Source organism: Lepidochelys olivacea (assembly GCF_965140295.1).
Source record: "Lepidochelys olivacea isolate rLepOli2 genome assembly, chromosome: 15".
Classification (NCBI taxonomy): domain Eukaryota; kingdom Metazoa; phylum Chordata; order Testudines; family Cheloniidae; genus Lepidochelys; species Lepidochelys olivacea.
Genome location: NC_140425.1, coordinates 29,879,841 through 29,896,307, shown reverse-complemented (window position 1 = coordinate 29,896,307; position 16,467 = coordinate 29,879,841). Strand labels below are relative to the sequence as shown.

General features: G+C 42.0%; 1 protein-coding gene and 1 pseudogene across 7 annotated transcripts in view; both read right to left on the bottom strand.

Annotated features, from left to right (window-relative positions):
- TRAFD1 (TRAF-type zinc finger domain containing 1) overlaps window positions 1-16,467 on the bottom strand; it is a 35,030-nt gene that overhangs the window by 2,836 nt on the left and 15,727 nt on the right. For all 6 annotated transcript variants that reach the window (XM_084649338.1, XM_084649340.1, XM_084649335.1 and 3 more), the window contains 8 exons: window positions 14,793-14,928; window positions 14,664-14,717; window positions 10,915-11,329; window positions 6,492-6,758; window positions 5,446-5,516; window positions 4,530-4,757; window positions 1,632-1,761; window positions 183-495 (listed from right to left, as the gene is read on the bottom strand). In XM_084649338.1, the coding sequence (XP_084505464.1) occupies window positions 183-495; window positions 1,632-1,761; window positions 4,530-4,757; window positions 5,446-5,516; window positions 6,492-6,758; window positions 10,915-11,329; window positions 14,664-14,717; window positions 14,793-14,928 (1,614 nt within the window). The remainder of the gene's footprint in view (window positions 1-182; window positions 496-1,631; window positions 1,762-4,529; window positions 4,758-5,445; window positions 5,517-6,491; window positions 6,759-10,914; window positions 11,330-14,663; window positions 14,718-14,792; window positions 14,929-16,467) is intronic.
- On the bottom strand, window positions 8,351-9,178 carry LOC311531712 (N-acyl-phosphatidylethanolamine-hydrolyzing phospholipase D pseudogene; annotated as a pseudogene). The gene has a single exon. The product of its transcript is annotated as an N-acyl-phosphatidylethanolamine-hydrolyzing phospholipase D pseudogene (transcript).

The window sequence follows — 16,467 nt, the reverse complement described above, 5'->3', positions numbered from 1 at the left end:
AGAATTCTCCTCCTCCTGCCAAGTTTTGATGTCTGCACTAGCAGAAACACTGAAGCACTTCCTCACCATAGCAGAGCTAGATCAGAATGGACTAATTGTCCATTCATAAAGATGCACCCCCAGGAATCACTTAGAGCTAAACATTCTCTTTACACCACCACCACGCTGAGTGGAGAAGCTACCTTGGTCGTGTTGGAGACACCCTTGGGAAACTAGGCACGTAGCTTTCAGGGTGGAAGTTTTGAGTGGATCGCACAACTGGCCTGGGGCCTGTTCCAGATTCAGCTGTGCCTCTGCTTCTCAGTCTTCTGTCATTACCGTCTAAGTTGCTGGACTTCCCTTTTTGAATCAGAGCATCATTAGCTCTTGCGGCACTAAGAGAGGTTAGTGGTACGCTTCTGGCAACTGCCAGGTTGCTTAGCGATTGGCTCCCTCGTTCAGCATGGGCAACGCTCTGCTGCCTGAAGTCTTCTAGATACAGAGGTGAAATTTCCCCTAAAGGAAAGTCAGATAAAATAAAGCATACTAGGAACAGCAATGAAATAACGGATCAAAGCAAGGGGCATGGATCAGAACAAGAGGCAAAAAAACCAAACACCTTGATAAAAGCGTCTGGATTTCAAAGCTATAGCCTACATTTTTAATGCAAGACCATAGAATCTGTGAAAACCGACCTGCACCACAGAAATATTGGCTTCACTGACTAGTACAATTCCCCCATGATGGGGAACACACATTCTAAGCAGCTTTGGAGAACTTCAGTATGGTACCGTGATTGCGTTTAGGTCAGTGTTGTAGTGCTTTTTAAAAAGCAGAGTTTTGTCCACGAAGGACGTTAGGACAAAAAAGTTACACATTTTACCAGCTTCGCATGGACGTCAGATGCCAGTTACGGGCATCCTGTTCATTGAGGGAAGCTAGTATAAAAAGTTGCTTTACTTGCATTTTAAAACTAGCTTATGGACAAAGTCACTACCTTCCATAACATTGTTAAATTTATATACTAACTTCAACCAACACTGGATGACCCCATACACAAGTTAAGTAAACTAGTCCATTTCCTTTGGGCAATTTAAGATAATACATATGCTATGGAGTTTCTATTCTGTGATTTATTGGGTTTTTTAAATTTAGTAAACATTCATGACGGATCAGCTTCTACCCTCTCATACCCACCTATGATTTCTATTGTCACTTAAACCTCTCTGCATGCAACTAACTACATAATTTGACCCTAAGAGTGCAATTAAAAAAATGAGGCAAGAAATTCAAAGTTCACCCCAACATTCGTTTCCCCACAACTGCAATAATTATGGATGGAGCTAGCAACATATGCAGACTATAATCAGACTTGTCAGGTTCCACTCTTGCCGCACAGGGTTTAGTAATTTCAAGTTTCTCTTTGGTTTTTGTTTGTGTTGGGCTCCATGTTTATGATTTAGCAGCATTTTTAATGTATGTTGCAAGTTATGCCATGCAAACCAGAACAATGGTATAAGGGTGGAGTTAGGACATTCTAGTCCTTATCTAGATTAAATATGCCTTCTTGTTCTGTTTTGCAGTTGGAGGAAATGATCTTAAAAGCATGAATAGAAAGACGCACAGGCTGGAAATCTGTACTTTGCCAATACCTTGATGCCGGATGCGTCTTCTAAATTCTGGCGATTCTGCTCTCTCCAAGTTGTCTTTGGGAGGCAACAGTTGCGAGGATGCCAATCCCTCCCCTGGGCTGGCAGTGGCTGGGCGCAAGTCACACTGGTCCTAGTGCAAGAGAGATTTTGATTGTTTCTGGACACTTAGAGAACACCTAATTCCTGTGAAAGCTTTGAAGGGTACATCTTCCCTCAAATGCCAAGGAGAAGTAAAGATTTGTTTTGAGAAAAGAATGAGACACTGGCTTGATAACAGCATACTCACATCTTCACTTCTAGGTCACCTGTTCAAGTCCAGCCCAGAAATTGTAACTAGTGGACATGTCACCTATGCAAGATGGAGCTGATGACCTCAGTCTACTTCCTGTAGTAGAAGTCACCACACCATAATTGTGGTCATTCTTTATGTCCAGTCAATGCTTAGCCAGTCATCCTTAGAGATGATCCCTCCAAGCCAAGCTGGAGCATGTGAGCAGGCAATCTGCATTGCCGCTAGTGTGACAATGAAACCTTGCACCCACCCCGTCAGCAGGAAAGTCAGAAGAAATATTGTGACCCTGATATCAGTGTAGCTTAAAAAGCCAAGTGAGAAATATCTTCAAGTGCTATACCTGCCCCAGAGCATTCATGCTAGTTCCCCTCAATTTTACAATCTTTTTTTTAAAATAGATATAGTTTCTCTCCCTCTGTTGCTATGTGAAAGGCCTTCACTAAAGAAGGGAAACTGACTGCACTAGGTGCTGTCAAATGCACAAACTGAGAACAGAATGTATTTGCCATCTTTCAGTTATACATATTAGGGATTATCTGCAGTACAAGAAGTTTAAAAACAAAAAAGAAGGATGTCCCTTTTAAATTTGATAGCCACAGGCTAAGATTACTGTAAGAAAGTTGTACGTGACAGCGGCTCAGTCCCAGGCACTCAAGACACTCTGAAGGAGCCCCAAACAGCATACTATGATCAGACATAAAAAGGAACTTTATCCAAATGCTCTTCTACTTTCAAAAGGCAAAAATCAACCTGATGTGGAAAGCCATAGCCATCAACTATGATCCAAGATGCACTGAAGCTCCCCCTACTATGGAACACATGCTATAAAGCAAAGAGGTAAGCTATGGAAGTTTATCAAATTAACTTTGAAAGACTACTACCAAGGTCAAGGGGGTAAAATTACAACTTCTCTGTTCCTAGAAAAAATAATGCATAACTGATCTACACAGGGACTAGGGCATTTTAACTGCTCCCCCTGCCATTGTTTTGCATGGCACAATTTTCATCATACTTGAAGACACTACAAAACCATCCCATTTGGATCTTGGTTCATGCATTTCTCAGTTCACTTCAATTCCTTTCAATATTCTCCCTTCTTTATCACTAGAGACGTCGCCATTACCTTCTGTCTCCCAGGAATGTAATCTGTATGTGGGAATGAGGAAGCAGAAGATACAAAGACTGCAGGTTTGGTCTCCTCTTCTCTTACCTTCCCCTTGTTCCTCCTCAGTTTCACACTTTGCAGGATAGGTTACACCTTCTGGTTGGGTCCATTCCACCTGCAGGGTAACTGGCCACTCAGCCCAGTCTTACATCTATCAGGGCCCTCAGATCTGCCTGCCCCCAACTCCTGCTCTATGCTTGATCTTGTCTGTGTTAAACTAAGCTCTTCACAGTGGAGACTATGTCTTATTCCATGAAGATGACGTGTGTATGTATTTGTGGCACTATTGAAATATATAGTTATAGGAAGACATTTCATCCCTTCATACTGATGGCAGTGGCCTTTCTTCAACAGATTGCCAGAGTGAATTAGCGTTCCTAGTGTCTCTCACACATACACACACACACACACAATACTGGTCTCCCCTCCAGATTTAAACAAGCTGAAGCCATGCTGCAGCAGTGTTGGCAGACTCTTGAGCTAAGTAACAGAACAACTCTCATATAAACGTTGTGATACATTTACTAGGCAGGTTTTCACTTTTAAAAAAAAAAAAAAAAAAAAAAAAGAAGAGGAAGGTTTAAATAAGTTTGCAAAATATATCCTTTGTGTCACACCTCTGACAGTCTACCGCTCATCAGATCTGAACATGCTGTGACAGGAAAGTTTGCAACAGTGTCGGATTATGGCAAAATGTCATCTCTTTGGCAGCTTTTCACTGAACAGTAGTTAAATCCAAATACATCATGAAGTCGGAAAAAAGTCAGCCAACAGTATCTGAATTTAGGTCAGACTCTAGTCTCAGATGACCTGTGTGCATGCCATCTTCCCTTTCAAGAAGTTCTGCATCAGAGAATTGAATCTGTTCATTCATGTGCATTAAATTCAACAGGTGCATGAGCAAGAGGCCAAGATAAAGGAAGTGTAAGTCAATTAAAATGTTATGAGTTCAGGTTTGGATAGGGAAATAAAATAGGTCTCTAGTGAATACTTCAGAAGAGCCTAATGGGAGAAAGATTCAAGAACTTAGACATTATGGTTCTTTCTGCGGAATTATTCGCCCTCACTCTTAGAGATGGAAGATGGTCATGCAGAGGAAGGTGTTATAGCGAAGGAGTGAGAAGGTGGCAGTCAGGAGCTTCTAAAATGTGAGGATTTATGCTGTATTGCTTGAATGCTGTTTGCTCAGACTCCATTATTTGGGAAAAAAATATTTCCACAACTGTTCCTTTAACATGAGCCCCAGTATGCTCCAACATCTTGGGGTACAGATCACAACCCCTGTGTTGAGAGGGGACAGATTCAAATGACAATTGTGAATCCCTGGCATCTGCAATCCCACTTGCAGCCTCTGAGCATTACCACGATTTCAAATATTTACTATTAAGGAGTCAGATTTGTTAGGTCTTGTCAAATTCCATCCTACAAATAGCATTTGTACCTGGTGGTGGAAGAGTATTTCCTCTTCTAACTGAATGCCACAGAATTCACATGGAATGATAATGCTCCCTTCGGTCTGTACAGCGTGTTGCTGCAGTGGATATGTAGATCTGCTGCTGTGCAGTTGGTCTAAGAAATCTTTAGCATGTCTATTGTATTCCTGTTGTTGACTTGGGGAGGAACCTCTTTTACTGAACGAAGCAAAGGCGCTTGCTGGATTACAGCCTGTCTGTTATGTGGGCAACATTGGAAAGAAGGTATTAGTTATACTTACAAAGTCTTCATGTGCCAAGTAATATTTGAACACTGACAATACTACTGCCATTTCACAGAGTAAAACAGATCCACCCTCTATTTCCAGTACATACTCTTAGTATTATAATCACCCAAAATTGTATTCCACTTCAGATATCCAGTTAATGGGACAATAAGGTTAAAAGTAAGTTGCTATGCATGGTGAAATTCAAAAACTAACATCAGTAGTTAACTTATTTTTCACAATGTATGTGGTTTATTACTGGCATTTCACTTAGCATGAACAAGAATGTTAAATTTGTTTCTAGTGCTAATCCAAGGAACAGCACAGTGAACATTTTGATGAAAGTTTTGTATTAAACTAAAAATACTATTAAGACATTTCTACTGAATATTAGGCTTTGTAAGGTTCTATGCAGACAGTGTCCTGTAAGCATTGTTGGAGTTTGTTCCCACTATGCTAAACTGCTCCAACAAAATTCAGTTTCTAAATAGAAATTGTACTCAAAAGTGCTAACATCCATTTCAGTAAGCCTCCTGCATATACACCTATAAAATGGGGATAATGATGCTTACCTTCTTTGTAAAGCCCTTTTAAATTGACTGACAAAAAGCACTTTAAGAGCTAAACATTATTGTTATAGAATTCAGAAATACCAAACCTGATGGAGAATCAGGTCTTCTTCAGGGTAGAGTGCCTCACAAAATTCACATGGCAACATGATCTCATCATCTGTGAGGTAAGTAAAAGGATTAAACCCCCTACCATAAAAAGGGGTAACAATCAGACTAACCAACCTGTCTTCAGAATTTCTAGTCCATGGGATCATTCTGTTCTGCACCACAGAGGAGGGATTATAGCAAGTCTCAGGGCAGTAGTCACTCTTTCACATTTATGAGTTTTACAAGGGGGGGGGGGGGGGAGAGAGAAGTCACTTTTTTCCTAAAAAGTTTGAAAGATTTTTTTGGCCTCAAAACCTCAGTTCCTTGGTCCAATACAAAAAAAAAAAAAGAAGAAGAAGAAGAAGAAAACTCTTGCTATCTGCCTACCTATGCATATTACATCTTACACACAAAATTTCTTTTAAAAATAATCTGGCACTCGCATAATACAGGAGAGTTCCTCTTTAACATATTTAATCTTAAATGTAACGTCACCTACTCAGTTGTTACATCTCACTACAAGCAGGAATAAGGGGTTGTTTTATTTTTAAAGACATGGCAGAACTACAGCAAGTTGAATCTGAGTATACAGTTTTCAAAAAAAGTCACTTTTACCTTCCCATATTAATATGCTGAACTCTTGTCCATTTAAAATCTTTTTGGTAAGAAAGGAACTTTGGGATAGATAGATAGCAATATCAAATTTCACTAGTTAACAAATCTTGAGACTATGGTCTATGAAGTTAAATGTTACTATTTTAACAGCCAGTACAGTCAAAAATGTAGGGAGCTGAAGATATAGTTCCAGAAAGGAAGGAAAGACTCCAAGAACAGGAAAGGCTTTTCTGCACATTCACAGAGAATTTCTACATCAGATGCAGGAGATATCTAAAGCAGTTTAGAAAGTCTCAACGTGCTACTGTTCTGGTACTGAAAGTCAGAATATCTCCAAGGAGCTAGTCCTGAGAGTCCCCCGATCATCAACAAAATCAATTTTGGGGTTTGTTTTGTTCTTTGTTTAAGAAAAGCTTTTTTAAAAACTTACTTTTTAGCTGATCCGAAGTGTTAATAGATGAAAGGTCATGGGAGAAAGTATCCGATTTGTTTATTTCATTAAGATGCTCAGATGGCTTGGACTCTTTGGAGTCGAAGTTCTTCCAGAAGTCACTGTGAATTTCAGCTGCAATATTGTTGTGGGGATTATTCTCACGTTGCAGGCTAAGGGCTAACATATAGTCCAAATTGGAATTCTGTTCTCCATACAGAGAGGACTCCGTGTTTTTATTCCTCTCCAGCTGTTCCAGCTCATCCTCTTAAAGAAATATCAGAAGCTATAAGAATCAACTGCATAGTTTAACAATAATTATGATTTTAAGAACAGACTAAGTAAATAAAACAGAAGTTTTCATATATGCAAATGAGGGCAGAAATGGGCCCCCAAACACAGCACTCTTGTTTTAAAAGAGATAGTCAAAACCTCAGAAAGACACTTTGTGACTTATATTTTGGGATGAATTAAGGGAAGCGAATCCTTGCCCTTTCCTGTATTTTTCCCCCGTCTAGCCTGAGAGGAGGAGAACTTTGTTTCCTATACTAGCTATACAATTCTTAAATTTAAACAACTTGCTAAAGGACATCATGTTTTTTCCATCCCTTGCAATCTTTAAATCACACACACAAACACACCCCTAAGAAATAAGCTCTAGTTCAACCAGAAGTTGTAAGCTTGATGCAGGAACTACTGGAAGAGATTCTATGATGTGTATGATTCAGGAGGTCACAGTAGTTCAACATGGTTCCTTCTAGTCAAAGATCTATGAACCTGTAACAAGTCTTATGTTTTCAGTCCATCACTGAGAAAAGTCCGTTTGCCTACTGATGCAAGCATCTGACCCAGATGCAGGTTAGTGGAATTATGGCCATACGAAGTGAAGCCTCTAAACATGTCAGGAAGGAGTATTCAGATTCTAAATGCCTGCAATGACATTTACATGCTCTGATCTCTTGACCCACATGAAGATTTCAGCACACTGAAATCAGTGGGGTTCTAAACAATAGGATTTATTTTGTAAGTTAGTATGGCAATTTGATACAGATGCATTTAGCCAAGTATTACAAGACTGAACAATTTTGTAATCCCACAGTATGTTTAGTAAAAACACATGGAAGCTGTGAAAATTTTTCTACACCTCTGTGGTGTGAGAATTCCTTGCGCAACTCACTTTTTTTAAACAAAACAAAACAAAAACCTTGGTTTTTTTTAATATACAAGATATGGCTGAATCACAATTTTAGAGACCTATATTTAAATTGTACATCTCTTTTAAAAGGCACATTTCTTTACACCATTTTTAAACTCAGCTTTCTTAGTTTCTCATTAAATGAAGATACAGGTGATCAGTAAGATAAGGATTTTACTTTAAACATGCTTTAGCAACACATCTGTGTTGGAAGACTCTACCCAACAAAACCATGTATTTACAAAGTACAGGACGCTTCCAGGTGAGTGAGTGTGAGTTAGATAGGAGAGGCTGTTCTGAAAAACCGTTCAGCACTGACATTGTATTCATTCAACATTCATTGTAACCATTCAACATTCAGTCATTAACTCCCAGGCAATGCACATGCCAAGGCTGTTATTGCTCTTAGACAAGCTGAATATGAGAAAATTAAAAAAAAAAAGCATTTGATCTTTTTATGGGTGATGTACACAACCGTTGAAATTACAAGACATTTCTATGCAATTAATACCTTGTGCATTAGTCAGTGTTTAAATCAACTCAATATTCCATTCAGACAAATAGCAATTTTATGATTAAAAGCTTGCATATCTGCTTAACCTATGAAATTAAACCTGGATTCTAATAAAAAATATCCAGTTCAATTAAATTCATAATCCTATAGTGAAATCAGACAAACCAATACACTCGGAAGGAGCTGCCAGATTTTTTTTTATTATTATTTTATTGTTGTTCAAATCCATCATTGCTGCTCTTCAAGTCTCGTGACTCTCCATGGTTCAAGACAAGAATCTTCCGTTTTTAATCTATATCTTCCAAAGGGCTTCATTCAGTTTAACCAGAGGATCCAAATAATACTCATTTGCTAAAGCACAACAACAGTTCCTCAATGAATCACTACACAATTCTCTCTTTGAATATGAATTCTTACCACTTCTTCAGGATTCACACATTGCTATTTCATAAACCACCTTAGCTCATAAGCTCCAATGGGAATAACTGCAAGACAAGGTCCAAATCTTTCCCCTATCTGTTCAAAAGCAACACAGTAACCAGTATCTCCTGCAAAAAAAAACCTATTTCAGGGCCCCAAGACAGACCAGCTGCCCCATTATCTGTTGACATTCTCTTCCACCGGTGTTAAGAAAGGGTAAAAACAAAAAGTAACTGCATCATGACCAGGGAGACAGGTCTCTTCGCACTAGTCCAGCTCACTCTCACAACCACATTTCTGCATCCAGTCTAGGAGACCCAGAAGTACAAATCATCTCAGCTCACTGCCAAAGAACTCATTTGAGCTCATACTACGGTAGTCCAAAAGCTCATAGTTCGTGTGGTTGATCATCATTGCACCTATTTTGGGGAACTAGTGTGCACAGAGGTCTTTGGAAACGTTTTAGACCCATGAACTGTGCTGGGGTAGCCCACTGCCTAAAGATGGGGTAAGAAAGAATTACAAGTTCACCCATTTCCACCCTAACTGACTATGTCCCAACCATCAGAATTGCATGCCAGCTTCACTCTTTCCAACTGGCAGGTCTTGGAATGAAGGAAGGTTTTAACACTGGAAGCTCTTTATCAAGTTCCTGTTCTGAACATGGGATGTAGCTGTTTTTTCCCACAAGGGCCATCACAAAATATTGAAAGCACAGATGGGCAACTTCCATGTTGGCCAAAGGTTGACAAGTGTTCCATCTTTACCTCTTCTGTAATCCAGCCTGTAGCTTTTCCTGGGTGTCCTGGAAAAGTTGCTCTCTGGAAACTGGACTGGAATTTTGGTATTCCCTTACTGCTTAAGAATGGTTATACTGGGTTAGATCAATGGTCCATCTAGCCCAGTAACCTGATCTTCTGACAGTGGCCGGTACCAGGTGCTTCAGAAGGAACAAACGGAACAGAGCAATCTATCAAGTGATCCATCCCCTGTTGTCCAGTCCCAGCTTCTGGCAACTTCCTTCAAGCACTGGTTACACGCAGTAAAAAGTTGCTCTTCAAGAGTCTTGGTCTGCCTTCTCCACGTTTTTTGGTGAAGAGCTTGTGGGTTGCTGCTTGGAGGAGGTGTCCCATCTTGGTCTTCCTCCTCCATGGGGCTGCTGCTCCTCCTCCCTCTTGGTTGCTCTGCAGCTCCCCAGACATTAAGCAGCTGCTGCTGCTTCCTACCTGACCAACAAAATCACTAAGGGCAGCGAAGAGAGATCCAGGCAGCAGCTCCACAGCACCCTGCTGCTCATCATGGTGGCAGCTGTTCCTGCTCAACAGCTCCAGCACACCCCCTCCCAGATGCCACCTACTCCCCCAGCACAGAAAGCTTGTCAGAAGCCCAGTACTACATCACACTGCAGCCCAAGAAAGACTGAACTCCTCCATGCTGCCAGTTAGAAAATTAAATTGGTATTCAATCTGAACTCTCCATATGATCCAGAATTTTTTTTTTTTTTGGGCACTGAAATCTACGTAAGAGGGGGGAATTCAGTTCCTTCCAAAATGTTCAGTATTAAGCAGCCCAATTCTAGAGGGTCTCTTTCCAATTTGGAAATTAAGTCATTTATCTTCTCAGTTTTATAAACTAAATCTGATTAGTTATTTCATAAGCAGGTCAATCTTAAAGCAAAAGGCCATCCATTCAGTCTTCAGCAATGCTACATACTTTGAATACCTCTGAACATAAAGCAAAGCATGTGTTCATGGAAAGGGTGTCTTAAAAAGAGATATGACCTTAGGCATGGTGATTTGGGAGATTAGAACCTTAGGTGGAAAGAGAAGAGACATTTATATCACCTATGTCCACATAGGCTGTTGCTGCAAAAATGCTCATCAAATATGAAAAACTGCAGAAACATTTTAACTAACCTTTAAGACAATCACAGAAGAGTTTGACTGCAAAATAAAATGGATAGAATTTGAATGGATGCAAGCCAAATTCTGTTTCTAGGTAAGAGATTCATTCTAGTAATTAATATTAGTAAGCTACTTGTATCCTACCACCAGATATTTCAGAAGTCGTCTACTCAATCGTTTTGCATCATTGAAGTTCTATTCTGTAGTAAAAAAAACTAAGCATTCATATGTGAACTCTAGCCACACTTCATTAGAGGTTTCTAATTATCTGACATTTCTACACAGTGCACAGGTATGGAGCTTTCACTCCACTTAGTTACATAATTTTAAATTAAAGGTAAAAATAAAAAAGTTATGAATGTATAATTATTGCCCTTGTCCACACTTTACCTTGGTTCGGATCTCTCTGCATTGCTGATGCATTTCTTCTGTTAATATTCTTAGAAGCCTGATCGCCTCCAAAAGTGCTATAAAATCGGCCTTCCAGTGGCTCAGACATCCTCTGCAGAGGCCCAGCATAGCTGCCTGAACTCAGAAGATTTCTGATGCTTTGAAAGGTACACAGATTTGCAGCCTCATCTTTATAGTTATAACGTGACATTGCTTGGCTAACTCTTCTTTCTTCCACCTCCTTGCCACAAACTTCAGGATGCTCTTTCAGATCTTTCACCATTATGTTGCGACCGCACTCACTACATGTTTCAGTCCTAGTGCCACAGTAATCCTCGTGGTCCTGAAGTCTATTGAATGCAAGCTCTATCTCACAATGCTGGCAAATTGCAGGACGCAGAGGGCATGCTGATGCCTAAAACAGAAAATTGAATAATTCTTGATATATGCAGTCTTATAGTTATGCTATGTTTACTTACGGACCAAAAAGTACCCAGTTCACTGTGTTATTACAGAAAGATGCATTCCAAATTGCTTTAGGAGATTAATTGGGTCTTCAACTAGAAGCCACCCAGCTCATAAAAGTAGTAGTAAATTACTATTTAAGACAGGGAGTACAAACTCCTGAGTAGTTATACACAGTATGTCTCCAGTGTATTTTACATAGGAAAAAGGAAGCATGTATTTACAAGACATCATACTTCAACATAACATCCCTAAAAACTAATCTGAATGCTCAAAGTGGATTTTTTTGGTTGTGTTTTAGATGCAACTGTCCTGATCCCCACTGTTCATATTGCTTCATTAATAGTTATAGTACATGAAGTGATTTGAGTAAGTTACTACAACAGAAAATCAGAGGATCAAAACGGCATGCTTTAAAATAAACCACTTGATCCAACTCCCTTCACATCCCTCCATGCCCTAGCTTTGCATTTGATGCTTATGCTGAAACAGAACCTCATTTTCCTGTGACATACTTTTGTTCCACTGACAACGTTAACTGCAGTGACAATTTGTAATTAAGAAAATCATAGAAAGTAAGTGTTTATTGTTCCATGATGTTTAAAAACGGTTTAAACAAGACAAATCTTCAGGTCCTGCATAAAAGTCAGTATGAAGGGGGGCGGGAGAACCTGAAATAAAGAAGACACTGAAAAGTGATGTTGCCAAGATCAATGCTACTATAGCCACAGGCAGAATTTTTAGCCTTAACCACTACTTAGGGACAAACCTAGGCCACCAACCCAAGCTACCAATGTACATAGACTCCCTCCTGTTAGAGTCATAGAGTCATAGAATATCAGGGTTGGAAGGGACCCCAGAAGGTCATCTAGTCCAACCCCCTGCTCGAAGCAGGACCAATTCCCAGTTAAATCATCCCAGCCAGGGCTTTGTCAAGCCTGACCTTAAAAACCTCTAAGGAAGGAGATTCTACCACCTCCCTAGGTAACGCATTCCAGTGTTTCACCACCCTCTTAGTGAAAAAGTTTTTCCTAATATCCAATCTAAACCTCCCCCACTGCAACTTGAGACCATTACTCCTCGTTCTGTCATCTGCTACCATTGAGAACAGTCTAGAGCCATCCTCTTTGGAACCCCCTTTCAGGTAGTTGAAAGCAGCTATCAAATCCCCCCTCATTCTTCTCTTCTGCAGGCTAAACAATCCCAGCTCCCTCAGCCTCTCCTCATAACTCATGTGTTCCAGTCCCCTAATCATTTTTGTTGCCCTTCGCTGGACTCTCTCCAATTTATCCACATCCTTCTTGAAGTGTGGGGCCCAAAACTGGACACAGTACTCCAGATGAGGCCTCACCAATGTCGAATAGAGGGGAACGATCACGTCCCTCCATCTGCTCGCTATGCCCCTACTTATACATCCCAAAATGCCATTGGCCTTCTTGGCAACAAGGGCACACTGCTGACTCATATCCAGCTTCTCGTCCACTGTCACCCCTAGGTCCTTTTCCGCAGAACTGCTGCCTAGCCATTCGGTCCCTAGTCTGTAGCTGTGCATTGGGTTCTTCCGTCCTAAGTGCAGGACCCTGCACTTATCCTTATTGAACCTCATCAGATTCCTTTTGGCCCAATCTTCCAATTGGTCTAGGTCCTTCTGTATCCTAACCCTCCCCTCCAGCATATCTACCACTCCTCCCAGTTTAGTATCATCCGTAAATTTGCTGAGAGTGCAATCCACACCATCCTCCAGATCATTTATGAAGATATTGAATAAAACCGGCCCCAGGACCGACCCTTGGGGCACTCCACTTGATACCGGCTGCCAACTAGACATGGAGCCATTGATCACTACCCGTTGAGCCCGACAATCTAGCCAGCTTTCTACCCACCTTATAGTGCATTCATCCAGCCCATACTTCCTTAACTTGCTGACAAGAATACTATGGGAGACCGTGTCAAAAGCTTTGCTAAAGTCAAGAAACAATACATCCACTGCTTTCCCTTCATCCACAGAACCAGTAATCTCATCATAAAAGGCGATTAGATTAGTCAGGCATGACCTTCCCTTGGTGAATCCATGCTGGCTGTTCCTGATCACTTTCCTCTCATGCAAGTGCTTCAGGATTGATTCTTTGAGGACCTGCTCCATGATTTTTCCAGGGACTGAGGTGAGGCTGACTGGCCTGTAGTTCCCAGGATCTTCCTTCTTCCCTTTTTTAAAGATTGGCACTACATTAGCCTTTTTCCAGTCATCCAGGACTTCCCCGGTTCGCCACGAGTTTTCAAAGATAATGGCCAATGGCTCTGCAATCACAGCCGCCAATTCCTTCAGCACTCTCGGATGCAACTCGTCCGGCCCCATGGACTTTGCACGTCCAGCTTTTCTAAATAGTCCCTAACCACCTCTTTCTCCACAGAGGGCTGGCCATCTCTTCCCCATTTTGTGATGCCCAGCGCAGCAGTCTGGGAGCTGACCTTGTTAGTGAAAACAGAGGCAAAAAAAGCATTGAGTACATTAGCTTTTTCCACATCCTCTGTCACTAGGTTGCCTCCCTCATTCAGTAAGGGGCCCACACTTCCCTTGGCTTTCTTCTTGTTGCCAACATACCTGAAGAAACCCTTCTTGTTACTCTTAACATCTCTTGCTAGCTGCAGCTCCAGGTGCGATTTGGCCCTCCTGATATCATTCCTACATGCCCGAGCAATATTTTTATACTCTTCCCTGGTCATATGTCCAACCTTCCACTTCTTGTAAGCTTCTTTTTTATGTTTAAGATCCGCTAGGATTTCACCATTAAGCCAAGCTGGTCGCCTGCCATATTTACTATTCTTTCGACTCATCGGGATGGTTTGTCCCTGTAACCTCAACAGGGATTCCTTGAAATACAGCCAGCTCTCCTGGACTCCTTTCCCCTTCAAGTTAGTCCCCCAGGGGATCCTGGCCATCCGTTCCCTGAGGGAGTCGAAGTCTGCTTTCCTGAAGTCCAGGGTCCGTATCCTGCTGCTTACCTTTCTTCCCTGCGTCAGGATCCTGAACTCAACCAACTCACTGTTGAGGAGCTTGGAGCTGCTTATTAGGCATGTGAGTACCACCACTTCAAATTAATACAGCTAGTCTCTTACAAGAGTATCACTGATTAGCATGGATTTAGAAAGCGGATTAAACATGGGGAGAGCAGACCCAAGACCCATCAGTTAGCACAGTAGCTACAATCTGAACACTAAGACTCTAGTGTCAGTACTGGAAATACACTGGAGTATTATCAAGAGCAAAAACCAAGCATACCAACCTCGTGATCCTCTAAGTGGCATTTTTCCATCTTCATATTACACTTACAGGTAACCTAGGATAAACAGAAACAATTATTAAATGCAATTCATGAAGATCAGCTATTTTAGAGTAGAATTTATTTTATTACCTGCACATGTTCAGATTCAATGTGGTTTTTTATTTCAGATTTAGGGAGAGACTCCTTGCAGAAATGACACACCCCAATATTTCTACTACAGTGGATTTCATGGATGGTGAAGTTAGCTACAGGAACATCCTTTTTGCTACAAGAAAGATACAAAAAAGTTACTCTTCACAAATGACACTGAAAATAAATTCAAACGGATTTCGGATTCAAGAGAGCTGCCTAAAAGGAAGAACCAATGGTAAAAGCAAATAAGCCCTTCAGAAATTCATAGTTTCCGTGTATTCAGGTTTGTAAAAGAAAAAAAGCCTATCTAGGACTACATGTTGTATACAGTCAGCACACACACACTTACCAAGTTAGACACCCAAAGTCTCCCAATTCATCAAAATAAGTCAAAACTCTGTTCAACTCCACCTTTGGGGAAAACAGACAAGTCTTGCAGCATACTCAGGCAGTCACCAGATCCAGGCTGTCAGATCAGGAGTAACCAGAGGTGAAAGTAAGCCGGTACGGCGTACCGGTAAGAGCCGGTGCACCGTACCAGGACCAGCTTTTAGAGAGGGCAATTTAAAGCCCTGGGATAGCTGCGGCGGGGATTTAAAGGGCCGCAGAGCTCCAGCCGCTGCTACCCACCACCCCCCCCTTTAAATCCCAGACTGAGCCCTGCTGCCCAAGCCCTGGGGTAGCAGCAGTGGGGCTCTGGCGGGCATTTAAAGGTCCGGAGCGGTACCAGTGGCTGGAGCCCCACCAGTGGCTGGAGCCCCAGGGCCTTTTAAATCCCCGATGGAGCCTGGCCACCGCTACCCCAGGGCTCAGGCAGCGATTTAAAGGGCTCGGGGCTCCAGCAGCTGCTACCACAACAGAGCCCCAGGCCCTTTAAAGCTCTGCCAGAGCTCAGATTTAAAGGGCTCAGGGATGTAAGGCCCTGCCTCTTCCAGTTGAGGCCACGCCTCTTCCGGTTGAGGCCACGCCCCCTGCTCAGGACTCCGGCGTACCCGTAAGTCCTCTAACTTACTTTCACCCCTGGGAGTAACAGTTACAGACTCTTTGCAAAGAGCATTCCGCCATAGCGTAAAAGTCAGGCAATCCTTCTTCAGCTACGCTGCAATACTGTTCAATGGTTCAACCAACAAAAGATGCAATATCCCTGCCGTTCTGAAGTGAGGAATCCCTACCTTACTCTACTTTGGATACATCTATTGCTCTGTCCTGAACTATGTGCAGACAGACTTACAGGTGGGAAAAATCCATTCAGCTATTTGAGAAGCATCTGACAGGGCAGCACTGGCCCTTTAAGAGGGAAGAGTACAATGCACCTGAGACTGGTCAGCTGACCCCAAACTGGGCTTAAGAGAAAAGGGCCTGGGCTCTAGAGTGGAGGAAGACCAGAAAAATCAGGTAGGAGAGGGGAAGAAAGCAGAGGTGGGGCTCTGATGGGCTGAAGCAGAAATCTCTGGAGGTGCTAGAGAGAAGTCAGAAACCAGGAGGCCTGGATAGTGGGAAGAGGAGTCTAGAGCAGCGGTTCTCAAACTGTGGGGCGAGTCCCAGTTTTAATGGGGTCACCAGGGCTGGCTTAGACTTGCTGGGGCCCGGGTCTGAAACCTGAGCCCTATCACATGGGACTGAAGCCAACGCCCAAGGGCTTGAGCTCTGGGCAGCAGGGCTTAGGTTACAG